The sequence below is a fragment of the Globicephala melas genome, chromosome 2, assembly GCF_963455315.2.
Source record: "Globicephala melas chromosome 2, mGloMel1.2, whole genome shotgun sequence".
Lineage (NCBI taxonomy): Eukaryota > Metazoa > Chordata > Mammalia > Artiodactyla > Delphinidae > Globicephala > Globicephala melas.
In genome coordinates, this window is record NC_083315.2 from 91,052,075 (window position 1) to 91,070,863 (window position 18,789).

The following is an 18,789-nucleotide window of genomic DNA, read 5'->3' on the forward strand; positions in this document are numbered from 1 at the left end:
TGACTGCTGCATAGTATTCCATAGTATGGATATATAATATTTTATTTATCATATTTTGGACATTTAAGTTGTTTTTCCCTTGTTCCCCAGTTTTCCCATATTACAAACAATGTGTCAGAACATTTTTGTATGTTCCCCCTTACACAACCCTACAAGTACTTCTCAAGGGTGGAATCTAATAAATGAAAGGGCTGGGTCATAATTATTTAAAATTTTAATAGATACTGCCACATTGCCCTCCAAAGTAGTTTCACCAATTTCTACTCCCAGCAGTGTATGAAGAGTTCCTGTTTCTTTCATTCTCACCAATTCTTAAAATTATCAGTACTTGAAAATATTTGGTATAATCAAAATTATAAATTTGTGCCCTTCTGAAATTCCCTGATTGGTTAGTACTAGGTTGAGCATCTTTTCTTATAATTATTCACTAGCCTGTTAAATTTTGTCTTCTGAGAATTGCCTCTTATTATCCTTTGCCCATGTCTATTGGATACTTTACTTTTATCTTACTGATTTCTAGAAGTCCTTTAAAATTATGGATATTAAAGTTTGTTTCATGTTTCTCATATGTTGTTCCTGTTTATTTAACATTAATTATGAAATTTTAGCCATAGCAAAGTTTTCAGTGTTGATAAAGACAGATTTGTCAGTCTTTTCGAGTTTTAACTTTTTGTATCTTGCTTAAGAAGGCTTTTCCTATCCCAAAGTCACAAATATATTCTCTTACATGTTTTAAATGTAATTACATTTTTCATTTACATTACATTTACAAATTTACATTTACAAATTACATTTACATTTAAAATTTTAATTACAGTTATATTAACACATTTTCCTTTTAAAAATCAAATGTTAGAGATAAAGCTAAAGTTCCATTTGAGTACTGGCCCAAATCCTGCACCCCTTTCTGCCCTTCCTCAGAGATACTCTGGTTATAAGTTTTATGTATATCTTATAAGAATTTTTACTGTGCTATTAGATACAAATATATGTAACCATAGAAATTATATAGTGTCATTCAGCCTTTTGTTTTATTTGCATAAATGTTATTATGCATGTATCATTCTTCAGTTTCCCATTTTCATTTAATATTATGTCTTGGAAATCTGTATATGTATATTCTTACATACAAAACAAGCTCAGGGACTTCCCTGGCGGTCCGGTGTTTAAGACAACGTGCTCACAATGAGGGGGCCTGGGTTCAATCCCTGGTCAGGGAACTAGATCCTGCATGCTGCGACTAAGAGCCCGGATGCCACAACTAAGACCCAGGGTGGCCAAATAAATAAATTAATAAATAAAATAATAAAAAAAACAAGCTTAGCATTCCTCATTCTTGGCATTTGGACAGCAGTTCTTATGCCTAATGAATTGCAGGGCATTTAGCATTTCTGGCCCTTTATCCACTGAAGTGCAGTAGTGCCCCCTAGTCCTTATGATAACCAAAAAGTTAACTTTACTCACATGTTGCTGAACCCCTCCTAAAAAGTAGTAAGTACCACACCTAGCTGAGACCCACCTTTTAAAAACTTCATACTATTCTGTATTATGTAATTTCATGTATACTGATGATAACCATTTAAGTTATTTCCAGTTTGTTGGATGATATATGATATCTCAGGGAGCTTCTTGCATGGATAGCGAGGCAGTATTACACGGCATGGCCTGTGAAGTCAGATCATCTGGGTTAAATCCTGGCCCGGTTACTTCCTAGATGAATCATTAGATAAGTCTCTTACCATCTCTAGGCCTCAGATTCTTCATCTGAAAAATAGAGATAATAATAGTACCTGCCTTATAGGATTGTTGGAAGGATTAAATGAGGTAACATAAAGTATTTGAAACAGTGCCTCACATTACAATTAGTGCTTTGTAAGTATTTGCTCTTATTTATTATTGTACACATTGAATACATCTTATGAATTGCTAAGTCATTAAGATGTATATTTTAAATTTTAATAGCTACCAAAGTAGAACAGAAACTTCAATGCCTAATAAGAGGGAATGGATAAAACCATTATGGCACATCTAGTGAGAGTACTGTGCAGCCATTTAAAAATAATGTTTCTGAAGCAAATTTCATGACATGAGAAAACAGCTAAGATATAAGTGAATAAAGCAGGACACAAACCGTATATGTAATGTGATCTTAATTATGTAAAAAATGTTATAAATAGAAAGCAGACTGGAAGGACATGTACAAGTCGTTATTTCTAGGTTGTGAGAGTATGATGCTTTTTATTTTCTTCTTTATATTTTTCTAGACTTTCCAAAATTTCTTAATAAGTATGTATTACTTTTATAATCAGAAAAAACAGATTCACAGCTTCTTGGTACAGTAAGTTAACTATAATTATAATATGCATTCTACTTTGTGATCTGCTTTTTCTCTTTTTGCACTTATCAACACAGAATGTATTTTCTAGTAAGCAAATTAACTGATAAAAGTCAGAAAAATCAAGGGGGAAGATTTTAAGCTAATATTGCTAAATATAATTTTTATTTTATTTTTTTTATTCTTAAAGTTCTTGCCCTAAAGTTACTTAAAATCTACCAAAATATAAAGACAAGTGACCAAAACATGTGTCCTCATTTCTGGTCGTTTCTCTTGCTAGCACCCCAGCAGTCAGTGACTACTGTAAAATTGCTTTGGGTCCTAAACGGGGTCCGTCTGTTACTGAAAAGGAGGTGCTGACATGCATCCTCTGCCAAGAAGAACAAGAGGTGAAACTAGAAAATAATGCCATGGTATTATCGGCCTGTGTCCAGAAATCCACCGCCTTAACCCAGCACAGGGGAAAACCCATAGAACTCTCAGGGGGTATGTATTGTTTAATAAATGTCTTTTTGAGCATTTCTTTTCATACTTGTGTAATTAGAAAAAATACTATCTGAAAGAAGTTTGGGAGTGAGATTGTATTTAGCCTTATTTGGTCAGATCACATTTTACCCATTTATGAAATGGACGCTAGATTTTTACATGCCATTTTGGCTCCTTTGTCTGTTTTTTAAAATTTTGGTTAACACATGGCCACGTTGCTCATTCTGTCTCTTTCTATCTATCTCCATTTCTTTTTGCTGAACCATTTGCAAGTAGGAATCATGACATTTCCCTAAATATTCCCTAAATATTCCCTAAATATTTCCACATGCATTTTCTAAAACTAAAGATAATCTATTATATATCTAGCATACCAGTATAACATTTAAGAAAATTACTAATTCAGTAATATCATCTAATATAAAATCCATATTTGAATTTCCCCAACTGCCCTCAAAATGTCTTTTTTTAGCTAGACTTTTTTTTCCATTTAGGATTCAGACATGTTTCCTATGTTGCTTATTTTATGTCTGTTTTAATCTAGAATAGTCACTTGCCTTTTTTTTTTTTTTCATGATAAGTTTTTTGAAGAATGCAGGCCAGTTTTCCTGTACAGTGTCTTACATTGTGGATTTGTCTGGTTGTTGCCATGTGGTTAGGTTCTTGTTAAACATTTTCTTGGCTGGAGTACTTATTACATAATATGTTGTAATTCTTATATCACATCAGGAGTTAGCTGCTTTATTTTTTAAATACCCTTGGAATAATAATAATGATAAAAAAGGTTAACATCTAATGAATACTCACCATGTGCCAGGCACTGGTTAAGTGCTTTATGTGTATTTACTCACTTAATCTTCATAACAGCCCTGTGATTTAGGTACCAGTATTGGCTCCATTTACAGATGAAGAAACTGAGGCACAGAGAAATTAATTAACTTGTCAGAAGCCACAAATTATAAATGGTGAAATCAGGTTTTGAACCCCATAGTCTGTGCTCTTAGCCAGTAGATTATATTGCCTCTAAATATCCCTTAAAGTTACCCAGTCAAATCACTTTTAAAATACAAAAGTAAACTGTGCTTAAATCATAGAAAATGGCTTCAACAACCAAGATAATGCAACTTAAAGCCTAATGTTAATACATCAAGAATAGAAGTTGTGGGCTTCCCTGGTGGCGCAGTGATTGAGAGTCCACCTGCCGATGCAGGGGACACGGGTTCGTGCCCCGGTCCGGGAGGATCCCACATGCCGCGGAGCGGCTGGGCCTGTGAGCCATGGCCGCTGAGCCTGCGCATCCGGAGCCTGTGCTCCGCAACGTGAGAGGCCACAACAGTGAGAGGCCTGCGTACCGCAAAAAAAAAAAAAAGAATAGAAGTTGTCATTAATCCATACTAGTCACACCTGGAAGTCTAGCTTTATATTTTCCTCTTTTTACTTACTCTTAAGAATATATATACTACTGCCATGATATTGTGACACTTTTATTGGACATTCCTAAGAAAGTTTATGATTAGAATTTTAGACCTGATAACCTCTTTTTTTGTTTGGTTTCTTTTTATGATTGTGGGGCAGATGAATACATACCTCATATTTTTGTCTTTCTGTATCAGAAACCGTGGACCCACTTTTCATGGATTCAGACTTGGCATATGGAACTTACACAGGAAGCTGTGGTCATGTAATGCATGCAGTGTGCTGGCAGAAGTAAGTTGTCCTTCTGACATGTTCTTGAAAGAAGCTAGGAATATTGAAGTTCTCTAAAGGCCACAAAAAGGCATGTTTTCTCGTGTCTTCTTTTTTTCTTATTTGAATAATTGAAGCAGTTTTAATTACTGATTTTGTTTGCATGATACTCATTATAGTATCACCCTTAGAAATTGGTGTGTAAAGTTATCAACTTAAAATTTTCACTGTACTTGCTTTGCACAAACTAATTAGTCTCTCTTGATCAGTATTTGTATAAAAGAAGTAATAATCTTTATAAAAATCTCATTCCCCTCAAAACATAGAAGGAAAAGTACCTTTGAGGTAGAATAGGGGACATGAAGTTCTAGTTGTATATCTGGAAGAGATAAAAGTTCAGAAATATAATTCCTGCGAAATATTTTGTGTAGGGTTTACCTTTTTGGCATCAGATTAAAATACATAATTTTCCTGTAATAGCCCTTACTACTTCAGTTGGTCATTGGAAACTGAGGGAGGTAGTATCTGTATTGTATCTCCATGCTGTTGAGGCAGGAGACAAGTTATAATTCAGTAAAACTATTTTAAATTTGTTTCTGCCCTGATGTGTCCTCCAGTTTGTCCCCAAAAGAATGGGCGTCCTATTTCTTCTATAATTATAATTTGTGTATTTTTGCATGTAGATTCTAAAGATGTTTATTGAGGCAAAAATTCCAGATTTTTTTCAGTTGAATTAGAGCAAAGATACATGTGTAATTTTGAATGGACCTATGTCTTGGAATTTTGCAGGTATTTTGAAGCTGTACAGCTGAGCTCTCAGCAACGCATTCATGTTGACCTTTTTGACTTAGAGAGTGGAGAATATCTTTGCCCTCTTTGCAAGTCTCTGTGCAATACTGTGATCCCCATTATTCCTTTGCAACCTCAAAGGATAAGCAGGTATATTTTAATTTATGTTTTGGTTAATTTTTTTTAAGTTGTCTTTAATCCTTTTGTTGTGACTGTTTTAATTAGATTACTAATTCCTTTTTTGCTATTTAATTAATACTTTTTCATTTTATAACTTGTATTCAACTTTAAAAATATGATAAAAGCCCCAATTTTTGGTTTCTAAAGGAACTGGAACATTCATTTACTCAAGTCTACATGTTTTGTATCTGTCTTCCAACAGCCATTAAAGTAATAGAACTTTGATCTCCATCTTAGCACTCACAGAAGGAAGAAAGTTGCAAAGAAGATCCATTCCTTTCTTATAGTCCTTTGCCAGCATTAGAGTTGCTATTAGGAGTTTGGTTGCTCTGCAGGTCTTTGTATTATTATTTCTATTCTATTTTTCTGAAGATCCAAATGCTGTAGTTGTAGAAACGTGGACAAAAGGTTAACTATAAAGGTAAATAAACACGATAGGTTCATCTATGGATAGTTTTTTAGTGTTTAGAATAAATTTTTAAACTTTTATATTCTGACCATCTGTGAATAGAATTTAATAGCAGATTTATTAGTTTTTTTATGACAACTAGAACATGTAATTGTATATTTCTGTATTCTCACTATTCTACATGATGATAACAATACTATTTATTATTATTATTATTTCAGTTTTTTTTAACTCAGTGACTTTGTAGTGATAGACCTAAGTTTTTCTAAAGAAAATGATTTTATTGATAAAACACTTTTAACTTGTTTTCACAGCATAAGAGTTCAAAGGTGATAGGTTTGGCAATCAGCGTCAGTAAGTAGTTGCTCTGTCTCTCCTATTCCATGTCATTAGAAAACATAATTTTGAATTGTTTTCTATTTAGTGTATTGGGACATAGAATGTCATCTTTTAGGAAGAAGGTGACATCACAAAGATTTATCTTTTATTTATTTATTTATTTTAGTTTTATTTATTTTTTGGCTGTGTTGGGTCTTCGTTGCTGCACATGGGCTTTCTCTAGTTGTGGTGAACGGGGGCTACTTACTCTTCATTGTGGTGTGCAGGCTTCTCTTTGTGGTAGCTTCTCTTGTTGCCAGGCACGGGCTCTAGGCACGCAGGCTTCAGTAGTTGCAATGCGTGGGCTCAGTAGTTGTGGCTTACGGGCTCTAGAGCGCGGGCTCAGTAGTTGTGGCTCACAGGCTCAGTTGCTCTGCAGCATGTGGGATCTTCCCAGACCAGGGCTCAGACCGTGTCCCCTGCATTGGCAGGTGGATTCTTAACCACTATGCCATCAGGGAAGTCCTCCTTGATATCTTTAAGAACAGGATGCTTCAGGGCAGTCCTTTCTAAAGTTAGACTGATCCTTACAACTAGGTCTCTTCAAACCCTGTGACACTTTTAGTCTGTAGTAACAATTTTGTTACTTAGGATCTGAAATACATAATTATACATAACATTTTTATTAGGCATTTGAACTTACCTGTATAGTTGGAATATATTTGCCTCTTTTGTTAGAAAATCAACATGAGTATAACCTAAGATACTAAAGTTAAGAGCATATAAAAAACTTTATCAAAACTAATAATAAGCTAGCATTTTTAAAGAAAATTGGTCATAACAAATCAGAGTACACTTTCATTTCTGAGAACTGAAAAAATTCTTAGATCAAATTTGTGCCCAGAGATGTGAATTTTGGCACAGTTCATTGTATATTTTAACTTCACTTAAAGCTGTCCTTTCAGTAAGCAAATCTCTACTTTATAGTCCTTTTTAATAGCACTGTTTCTGGTCCCCCTTGGTTGTTAATAGCAGTTTGGGTCAAACCCCTGCCCTTACGGAATTTATATTACAGAGAGGAGAGACCAATGGTAAACATAAAAATACAGAGTATTGAGTAGTGAGAAATACAGAGAAAAACTAAATTGGCAGCATAAAGGGCTAGAGACAGACCAGTGCATGAGGTTCTCTACAGATTGAGTCGGCAGGGAGCTCCTCTCCGAGACGGTGACGTTTGGATAGAGACCTGAATAAAGTGAAGGACAAGCAGTGCTACTCTCTGAGAGAAGAGAATTCTAAGAACAGGCAATATCAAGAGCAAAGACCCTGAAGTAGGAGCACATCAGCATGTTGAAGGTGAAGCAAGAAGGCAGCAGGTTCAAGGCACAGGAAGAAGGCAGTATGCTTGGAATGGAGCAAGCAAGGAACCAGATCCTAAAAGGGCTTATGAGCTAAGATTTGAAGTTAGAACTGTATTTTATGTGTGATGGAAAACCATTGGAATGTTTTGGATAGGGAAGTGATACAATCTGATTTACATTTTTAAAAGATCTTGCTGGCGGTTGTGTGATGAATGTATAGATAATAAAGAAGCACTGCTGTGGAAGCAGGAAGAACAGTCTATTGAAGTAGTCCAGGTGATGGATAGTGTAACTTGGATTAGGGTAGTAATGATGGAGATAGAAAGAAGTGATCAACTTGGAATACATTTAGAAGATGAAACCTGCAAGACTAGCTGATAGATTAGAACGTGGTGTGTGAAGGAATCAGATATATCAGTGGTGATACCTAGTTTTTGACTTGAGCAGCTAGAATGGTGATTTCATTTACTGACATTTATTACTTCCAGGTGATGGGTGTATGGGTGGTATCTTGTTCTTTGTACTTTAAAATTTTTCTTCCCTCCCAAAACTACATTTTTAGGCACCAGTGTTTCTATGACCTAGGAAGCTAATCTGGAGGAGTTTGACTTTTTCATACAGCCGTTTATCCATGGAAAGACCCTACAAATTCAGCTTTTCAGTTTGACTTTGTGCCAATGGCTTTAATAATTTTTAAATATCATTTTTCAGTGAGAATACAGAAGCTCTTGCTCAACTTTTGACCCTGGCACGATGGATACAGACTGTTCTGGCCAGAATAACAGGTTATAATATGAAACATGCTAAAGGTTTGCTTAAAATTATTTTATATTTAGCTGTATGAGATTTAAGTGTCAGAGTCTTTATTTTTTTGAAAGTACTTATTGCTCTAAAATATGGTTTGTACATACAGATTTGTTAAATATTAGGAAATAGGTTTTTTTAGACCAAGGCTAAGTTTGGCTTAAATCACTTTACTCAATTTAATAATTTTTCATACTATGAGGCAGTATGGACAGTAATTAATCTGGAGTCACAATGCTTGGATTTAAGTCTTAGATCTATCACTTACTATCTGTGTGATCTTGGACAAGTTACTTAACCTCTCTGTGCCTCAGCTTTCTTATTTGCAAAGTGGGAATGATAATAGTACCTATCTCATTGATTGAAGGATTGAGTTATCCTACATAAAGTAGAACAGTGCATGGTACATAGTAAATACTATATAAGTGTTAACTATTATTAATACTGTTAATATGTTGTAATTAATATTAATAACAACAAACATTTGGAAATTATTACCCCATTTATATATTCTTCACAGTTGAGAGATAAGACTACCTAAAGGCTCAGAGAAGTAAACAATGGCAGGCAGATTGGGGTGGAAGTAAAAATCTGAGGAATGTTTAGTACAGGCAGTGAGTTTCCTGGGGTTTTTTTGTTCCTCCTTTATTTCCCAGTTTTGACCCTGGGGTAGCCTGAGTCACAGAACTATGCAGTGGACATGAACAGTAAAAAATCCAGGAGAGATGCCATCTTTCTGGCCAGAGGACTGGAAAAGAAGCCCCTCAGAGCTGGAGAGTGTAAAGGGAATTCTTTTTTTTTTTCCGCGTCTTTATTGGAGTATAATTGCTTTACAATGGTGTGCTTCTGCTTTATAACAAAGTGAATCAGTTATACATACATATATATCCCCATATCTCTTCCCTCTTGCATCTCCCTCCCTCCCACCCTCCCTATCCCACCCCCACAATCCCACCCCTCTAGGTGGTCACAAAGCACCGAGCTGATCTCCCTGTGCTATGCAGCTGCTTCCCACTAGCTATCAGTTTTACGTTTGGTAGTGTATATATGTCCATGCCACTTGTTGTGTTTTTTTCCCTCTCTTTTGGCTCTTTCCCAAGGCCAGCTTCAGTCATGGAACTGCACTGCCATGGTGGCCACATAAATATCTAAAATCCCAAGAGAAAACCAGTCTTACTTGTCAAAAGATCTGGGAGAAATGGGACCACTATATTCCAAAAAATTCTGGGTGAATCCTCATTATTTTTTTCTTTGCCTCACAGCTTCACCGCAAGGTTAGCCCCAGTCAGCACAGGGGACTAAAACTGAGAGAAATTGGTCATTTTGACCAGAGGAACTGGGAAGAAGGGCCCCTTGGAGCTAGAGAGTATAGGGGGAATCCCAGAGAGGAGAGAGTTGTAGAAGGGAATCTCCTACTTTTGAGACAAACACAAGTCCTGAGCTCAGCTCCAAGCTGCACGTGTGTGGAACAGGCCCAAAGAAGCATAGCAACAGCTTTGAGACTGAAGCTGCATTAAACCACCACTCAAGTTCCAGACTAAGCCCTGAGTAGTACATGTACTGGCAGACCCAAACAGCATAGCAAAGGCTCTGAAAACTAACATTGGAACCACCACTTACAGGGAGTGAGACAGAACTTGTTGAACCTGATTTGGGTTGGGTTGATTGCCTACTAGAACAACAACAAAAAAGGTACATTTTTCCAGAGAATGTTAATGCGGACCAGTAATGTTCAATATATTCACAATGTAATATTCAAAGTATCCAAGACACAATCCAGAATTACTGAAGGTACAGAGAGAACCAGGAGAATCTGACCAACTCTCAAGGAAAAAAACAGTCAACCAACTGCCAATCCTGAGATGTTTTAGTGTTGAACTTTTCAGACAAAAAGTATAAAGCAGCTTTATAGTCATGAAACATGAAATAAAGGTGAACACTCGTGAAGTGAATGGAAAAATAGTTCTCATCAGGAAAAAATAGAAACTATAAAAAAAGAACCAAATGGAGATAACAAAATTGAAAAAATACTATATGAATTAAAAAATTAACTGAATGGGGGCTTCCCTGGTGGCGCAGTGGTTAAGAATCCGCCTGCCAATGTAGGGGACATGGGTTCGAGCCCTGGTCTGGGAAGATCCCACATGCTACAGAGCAACTAAGCCTGTGCACCACAACTACTGAAGCCTGCGCACCTAGAGCCCATGAGCCACAGCTACTGAAGCCAGCACGCCACAACTACTGAGCCCGTGTGCTGCAACTACTGAAGCCTGCGCGCCTAGAGCCTGTGCTCCCCAACAAGAGAAGCCACCTTAATGAGAAGCCCTCGCACCAGAATGAAGAGTAACCCCCGCTCGCAACAACTAGAGAAAGCCCGCGCACAGCAACAAAGACGCAGCGCAGCCCAAAAATTAATTAATTAAATCTTTTAGAAAAAAAGAATACAATTTTAGCTGAATGGGCTCAGTAGTAGAATGGAGACGGTGAGATAAGAGTCAGTGAATTTGAAATTAGATCAGGGGAAATTACACAATGAAGAATGGACAGAAAAGTGATGCAGAAAAGCGATGCAGTATCCTTAGGGACATATGGAACATTTTTTTCTTCCCTTTAGCCCAACATTTGTGTCATTGAAGTCCTGAAAAGAAAAAGGATGGTACAGAAAAAATAGTGAGGAAATAATAGCTGGAAACTTTCCAAACTTAGAGAAAGACTTAAATTTATAGGTTTAAGAAGCTCAGTGAACTTCAAACTTAAAAGCATACCTAGATAGATCATACCCAAACTGCTGAAAACCAGAGATGAAGAAAAGAATCTCAAGAGCCACCAGAAGAAAACAAGTCATTTCACATACGGGAATAACAATTCTAATTTGATAAGGAAATGGAGCCACAAAGAGGTTTAGTATTTACCCAAGGTCTTAGTAACAGTCACTGGCAGAGCTAGGATTCATACCCAGGCAGCTTGGCTCCAGATCCTTGTTCTTATTCACTAACACATGCTGCCTTACTAATAGAATACTATGCATTTGTTAAAAATAGAAATATAGAGGGTCAGTTACTGATGTGGAAGACATTTATGATCTGTTAGTGAAAAAACAAGATACAGAACAGTACTAGAGATGTTGTCCTTTTTAAAAAAAATCTACACGTGTAACATTTATATGGAGAACAGAAGAATATCACCCTAATGCCATCTGGTTATCTAGGTGGAGAAATCGTGAATGATTATTTATTGCTTATTAACATTTTCTAAGTTTTCTAAAATGATCATGTATAATTTACAAAAGCTAGAAAAGTGTGTGTCAGTCTAAACTCCTGTGATTTTTCTTTCTTTTTCCTTTTAATTTGTAAGGAGAAAAGCCAACAATTCCAGTCTTGTTTGATCAAGGAATGGGTGATTCCACTTTTGAGTTCCATTCTATTCTGAGTTTTGGAGTTCAGTCTTCGTAAGTATCTAAACAAGAGAAGTTTGTAAGTGGTTGTGAAAATAAGAGTGAAGAACAGTTCTTTCCTTCCTTCTTGCTTTATTTGTAAAATTGTTTTCTTTATCCCATTTTTATCTTGTTGCTTTCTCCCTAGAGTTTTATTTGTACTAATGAAATTAAGTGGTTTGAGATATTAGAGTAATATGTATTTAATATGTATTAGGGTGAACCATGCCTATAATTAACTGTTTTTGACCAACAAAAATACTATTTTTGTATAGTCCAACCTACAACAAGAACAGAATTTAAGAGACTTAAGTTAAAATCACATCTGACTTGCTCTGTGACTTCTGAAAAGTCTCAGGTCACTCCAACCCTACCACAATTCATTTTCTTGTTTGTAAGATTGAGACAGTGGTCTTCTAACTTACCTCATAACGTTAATGGAAAGATATTTATGTGAAGGCACTTTGAAAAATATAATATATCCAAATCAGATATTACTTGTTAATGAATATCATCTGAGGTACATTTTTCTAGTTGTGATCCTTGTTTACATTATGTATCCCATTGCTACTGAAAATATTTGTTACTTGCAACAAATAGAAGTTCAGGAAACCAGAAATAATCATTGCTAGTACATATATTATTATATACACACACAGACATACACACACCCCTATCAGCGCAGAAGTACTTCTTGGTCCCTTATCCATACACTAAAACTTATGTCAGATCTGTTTCCTCTGAGTTTTTTTTTTTTTTTTTGCGGTACGCGGGCCTCTCACCGTTGCGGCCTCTCCCGCTGCGGAGCACAGGTTCCGGACGCGCAAGCTCAGATTCTCCACAGCATGTGGGATCTTCCCGGACCGGGACACGAACCCGCGTCCGCTGCATCGGCAGGCGGACTCTCAACCACTGCGTCACCAGGGAAGCCCTCCTCTGAGTTTTAATCCTCTCTCCAGTCTGTTCCTTAATTTGGACCTGGACCCTTTCTGCTGTGAACATTTACTGCATCTTTTATAAGAAATTATCTGGGTCATTACCATTTTGTCGGAGACATTTTTCTACCTGTAGGAGTTACAGTTCTGCTTTTCCCATTTTTTCTTAAGGAATAAATCTTCAGCAGCTCTTATCTCTAATTTGACAAAGGGTAGTTTACTTTGTCAAAAGGAGTTAAATTCTTACTTTGGTACTTAATTGAACTTCTCAATAGGTAGCCCCTTTTACTAGACCATTATATCAATATAAATTTTTCTTGTTTTATTTTTAGGATAAAATATTCTAATAGCATCAAGGAAATGGTCCTTCTCTTTGCCACAACAATTTATAGAATTGGATTGAAAGTGCCTCCTGATGAAACGGATCCTCGAATCCCCATGATGACCTGGAGCACATGTGCTTTCACTATCCAGGCAATTGGTAAAGCCTATAAGAGAACTAGTTTGGAGCTTTATAGAAACAGAATTAACATTGATTGACCAAAATTCCTTTTTTTCCCTGATGGCCTGGAATACTTTGACTTGTTTAAGGACTCTTAGTATATCAGTAGATTAGGTGACATGATGCCATTTAGCCTTAGAATATTTTGTATTAATCTCTTCTAACTACAAAAATGAGCATATAAACTAAAAATACTTGAAAGGGACAGCATGAAGCAAGCTATATTAGAAAGGTGGCAGAGTTACAACACTGGAAGATCAGAGAAAAACAAAGGAAGAAGAATCAACCCAGAAATGTCCAGTATTTTTATTTCTTTTACACTTTGAGATAAAAAGAAAGGTAAACTAAAGTCATCTAAAAAATTACCAGGAAAGAGAAAGGAAGACTGAGGGGGTCAGGAGAGACAGATTAGCAGCAAGAAACCTACCAAATCTGAAGGGAAGCCCACTGTCAAGTTCTCTGCCATGTTGAAAGCTTCTAGCTATCAAATCAACATGTTGTGCACCAGCGGTCCCCAACCTTTTTGGCACCAGGGACCAGTTTCATGGAAGACAGTTCTTCTGCGGACTGGTGGCCTGGGCGTGGGGGAGTGGTTCAGGTGGTAATGCAGGTGATGGGGAGCAGCAGATGAAGCTTCGCTCACTCGCTGCTCACCTCCTGCTGTGCAGCCCGGTTCCTACCAGGCCACTGACAGATATCGGTCCGCAACCTGGGGGTTGGGGACCCCTGTTGTACACCTTAAACTTACACAGTGTTATATATCTCATTAAAGACAGGGGTAGTGAAGCAGTGAAGAATTGCTTAGATTTTTAAATTAGTATATTTGCTCATGACAGTCACAAGATAGAGTACTACATGAAAAAGAGTTAAGAACTGTAATTCTTTCATGTCATCTTTATCCAAGCCAGTTTCAGACTCATTTTCCAGTTTTTCTGGTAGTTGTTTTTAATGGTTCTACCACATTTTCTTCATTTAAATATAGTTTTGTAATAAGACACTATTTCATGATTTGAAGTAACTAACATGAAGCCACTTCTTTTTTTTTAATAAATTTATTTATTTATATTTTATTTTTGGCTGTGTTGGGTCTTCGTTGCTGCACACAGGCCTTTCTCTAGTTGCAGAGAGAGGGTGCTACTCTTCGTTGCGGTGCACGGGCTTCTCATTGCAGTGGCTTCTCTTGTGGAGCACGGGCTCTAGGCGTGCGGGCTTCAGTAGTTGTGGCTCGTGGGCTCTAGAGCGCAGGCTCAGTAGTTGTGGCGCACGGGCTTAGTTGCTCTGCAGCATGTAGGATCTACCAGGGCTCAAACCCATGTCCCCTGCACTGGCAGGCAGATTCTTAACTACTGCGCCACCAGGGAAGTCCAAAGCCACTTCTTTCACAGAGCGTTCCTGGACATCAGCATCAGTCTCTGTGAACGGATTTTAGAAGTTATTTCCAAACCTGTCAGACTTAAATTGTGGGTAAAAAATAAATACACAGGTTTATATTTACTATGATTAAATAAAATGAGAAAAGGAAAAGATGAGGTTTAAATAGAATCTGAACAATATGATATGAAATGTAAAGCATTCTTTTGGAGTCATAATCTACTAAATATCTTCAGATTTCCAATGAAGGTACTTTTACACTTTACTATTTTGGGAACACAAGCATTAGGAATTGGAAATTTATATTTAGGCATTGAACATTTTAAAAAGTGACAGTTTTTTTATAGAGTAGATGAGAAATTCATTGGAGAATAGGACTGAGTCTTCATGTGTGTTTCTGTAACATAGTAATTTGAATCTATTTGATTAATAGAGTGTTACATAGTTTTCACTCTAGGGCTTTTTCCATGCAGTGGATATAATGCTGTACTTTATTCCTAGTACATAAACAGCTAACTTATCTCACTCCCTGTGGGTGTGGAGAGACATATACAGGATGTGTTGGCACAGTTATGAAAAATAGTTGAGGAATCAAAACAGAGGGTCTGACAAAGAGAATGGAAGAAGAGGACAAATATTGTCAATCGATCACTTTGTGAATAAGATATCTTATGCCGCATAACAGGAGGGGGCCCTTCTGAGATAAAGGCACTAATCTCTGAAGAATTTAGTACTTCCTCGCTCAGATTATTTAACAAAACTTCTTCCCAAGCAATACCCAGGAAATAACAAAGTTTTGCTTAATGACTAATTCCAAAGTCCATAAAATGTCAGTTCAGGAATTGTTTCAAAACCAATAGGGTGGTTATATGATCCACACATCCTCCAAATTTTAAAAATGTATATATAAATCATGTGATATTCATTTTAATATAAAATTTACAAATATAAAATCAGTACTGAACTGAAAAGATATATTAATAGGTTTTATACTTGCTCAAGTGACTTTTGTAACACAATATATAATATTCAGTTAAACATCTGGTATCTAATGGTAAAAAAAACTACCAGCAAATTGAGGTTACATTTAGAATTAAACATGGTGATACTTGATTTAGTTCATACTGACCTTTTAACTATCGCATTTTGTGTTTAATGGTGTCTAGATTAGCCAAAATTTTGTCCATTTTTAGCCAGTTCTGGTTTTCTATTTTTTCTGCTTTCTTCAAAGCTAGAATAAGAGAAAATACATGATAAAAAAATGCAAAAGGAAAATAGGAAATAAGCTTTCCACTCTCACAGATGTGTTTGCTACCAAGGATCAGTGAAAATAAGAGTAATTTAGTAATAAATACCCTAGCCAACAAGGCAAAATATATTTCTGAACCCATGCTTTTTTGGTATTTTCAGTTTCATCTTTTTATCCTATAAATCTAATTGTTTTTTAATAGTACCTAAAAGAGCAATAACGTTACTTACGTCTGTCTTATGTATTATTTTTTAACAAAATAGGTGTTACTATATTAAAAAAATTATTTAAAAATTTTTTGCAGAGAAGGACAAATACTGTATGTTTTTATTTATATGTGCTATCTAAAATATAAAACAAATGAACAAATATAGCAAACAGACTCACAGATACAAAGGACAAACTAGTGGTTACCAGAGGGGAGAGGGGTAGGAGTAGGGGCAAAATAGGTGAAGGAGATTAAGAGGTACAAACTACTAGGTACAAAATAAATGTTACAAGGAAGTAATACAAAGCACAGGAATATAGTCAGTATTTTATAATAACTTTGTATGGAGTGTAATGTGTAAAAATATCAAATTACTATATACCTGAACTTAATATAATATTGTAAGTCAACTATACTTCAATTAAAGAAAAAAAATTTTTTTTGCATAGGAATTTTTTTTTTTTAAAGGAGGATAAATGAACCAGAATGCTTTGTTTTTCCCAGGTATTCTTTTTTGTTTTTTGTTGTTTTTTTTTTTTGCAGTACACGGGCCTCTCACTGTTGCGGCCTCTCTCGTTGCGGAGCACAGGCTCCGGACGTGCAGGCTCAGCGGCCATGGCTCACGGGCCCAGCCGCTCCGCAGCATGTAGGATCTTCCCAGACCAGGGCACGAACCCGTGCCCCCTACACCGGCAGGCGGACTCTCAACCACTGTGCCACCAGGGAAGCCCCCAGGTATTCTTTATTGATTGCTGCAGGGACTTTATTATTTGTAGTAGCAATTTGTGAATGATCTACATTTGCCTTTGTAGTATTCTCTCACTCAAAAGTTTGGAAATTTGGGGGACTTCCCTGGTGGTCCAGTGGTTAAGACTCCGTGCTTCCAATGCAGGGGGCCTGGGTTTGACCCGGTGCCGCATGCCACAACTAAAAGAGCCCACATGTAGCAACGAAGATCCCGTGTGCTGCAACTAAGACTCAGCGCAGCGAAATAAATAAATAAATAAATATTTTTAAAAATTGGGTGGGGGGGAAATTTTGGCATAGACTTAAACATGAAATTTTGAAGGGGAAAAGTGCAAAGCATCTGGTCAAAAATAAGATTAGTTAAAGAATATCTGATAGAAACCAAGTATACAATTGTAGCAGTATTCAGAATTTATCATTTTCGTTTTTCTTACTCTTTGAGAAAACCTCTTGGGAGATGAAGGAAAACCTTTGTTTGGAGCACTTCAAAATAGACAGGTATGTGTATTCCAGCAGGGTACGTGTAACTCTTGGTATGCTTTTTTAGGGAGTCCGCAGTATATTTATCATTTAAAAAAATCTTTATTCATTCCTTTTTCTGTAAAAGTTAGCAGAATTCTGTTTAAAAAAAAAGCTACTTCAGTCTCATAGGAGACTGAAGGGCCAACATTGTACACTTTGGAGAGTTTTCTCAATCTTAGTGGTTAAATGTAATTCACAGAAAGATTTCTGATGATACTTGGTTACTTTTTATCCCCTTCTCTGTTTATTTCCAAATCAGAACCCTAGTGTCTCTTACATTTTTCCTTCTCACTAATTTTGTACCATCATGTAATATTAAGTATTAATGCTGGCTTAGCTCTAGATAAATCATCATACTGAATTCAAGAATAAAACTAAACCATGACTCCTTGATGGGCAGATCCTGACTCTGTATAACTATACTCCTGCCTCAGGCCCAAGCCTCATAACATTGGGGACCCTGAAAAACAGTGCTTAAGAAATGTGCTCAATAGCCCTGTGAAAACAAACTGGGTAACAGGATTCCCTAGACCACCTACTTCCTAGCCATTTCTCTCTTATTATCTGATAGCTGACACAGGGGACTTGGAGTCCACGATGTGCTTCCCTATAGTTCCCATCCTTCCATCTGGGAAGCAGAAGATCTGTTCCCTGAATTCAGTGATTTTCTGCCATCATTTTAGAATTTCTGTAAATACGTTTGTTTGCACAGGCCTCAATAGAATAATTTAGGCCAGATATTTAAGACAGTGACTCTGGGGAAAATGAGTACTTAAATGAGAATTGAGATGATTATATCTTTAATACCTCTTTGTCATGGGAAGATCTATTAAAAAAATTCGGTGAAGTCATAAAACTTTTTAGAAGTATTAAAAATATTGTAACTAAATTTGCAAGAATGTAAAGTATATAGTAAGTCTGCACTAATTCTTGCAGACTGGGATTGGTTTTTACATTGAATGACTTAGGTCTTTTATCTTCCCTTATCTTTTTATCTTCCCCTCTCTTACAATCTAGCATAATGGTCTAAAAGCATTAATGCAGTTTGCCATTGCACAAAGGATTACCTGTTCTCAGGTCCTGATACAGAAACATCTGATTCGTCTTCTATCAGGTAGAGTCTTCTCTGAATTATTATTATTATGTTATTTATGTGTCTTTTCCCATTGCATTTCTGGCAGTGTATTTTATTAGGAAACAACACACTGCACTAACTTTGGATACTCATTACCACAGCCTTACAAAAGAAAAAAACAAAAAGAAAAAAAACACATGGCTGCCCCTTTAATACCTGCAATCTTATTTTTAAAGCCAAGTGTTTTCAAATGTTGTCAACGTGTATCGGTTATACCCACCTAGGGGCTTTTTTGAACCAACATCCACAATCACTAACATCTTGTATCTCAGTCTGGTTAGAAAAGGGAGCAGTGATGTGGCTAGAACATTTAAAAATA

General features: G+C 36.4%; 1 protein-coding gene across 3 annotated transcripts in view; it reads left to right on the forward strand.

Annotated features, from left to right (window-relative positions):
- UBR1 (ubiquitin protein ligase E3 component n-recognin 1) overlaps nucleotides 1-18,789 on the forward strand; it is a 166,934-nt gene that overhangs the window by 119,541 nt on the left and 28,604 nt on the right. For all 3 annotated transcript variants that reach the window (XM_030842844.2, XM_060294402.1, XM_030842843.2), the window contains exons 30-37: nucleotides 2,616-2,821; nucleotides 4,435-4,528; nucleotides 5,297-5,446; nucleotides 8,276-8,373; nucleotides 11,723-11,816; nucleotides 13,069-13,217; nucleotides 17,256-17,311; nucleotides 18,353-18,449. In XM_030842844.2, coding sequence (XP_030698704.1) covers nucleotides 2,616-2,821; nucleotides 4,435-4,528; nucleotides 5,297-5,446; nucleotides 8,276-8,373; nucleotides 11,723-11,816; nucleotides 13,069-13,217; nucleotides 17,256-17,311; nucleotides 18,353-18,449 — 944 coding nt within the window. The remainder of the gene's footprint in view (nucleotides 1-2,615; nucleotides 2,822-4,434; nucleotides 4,529-5,296; nucleotides 5,447-8,275; nucleotides 8,374-11,722; nucleotides 11,817-13,068; nucleotides 13,218-17,255; nucleotides 17,312-18,352; nucleotides 18,450-18,789) is intronic.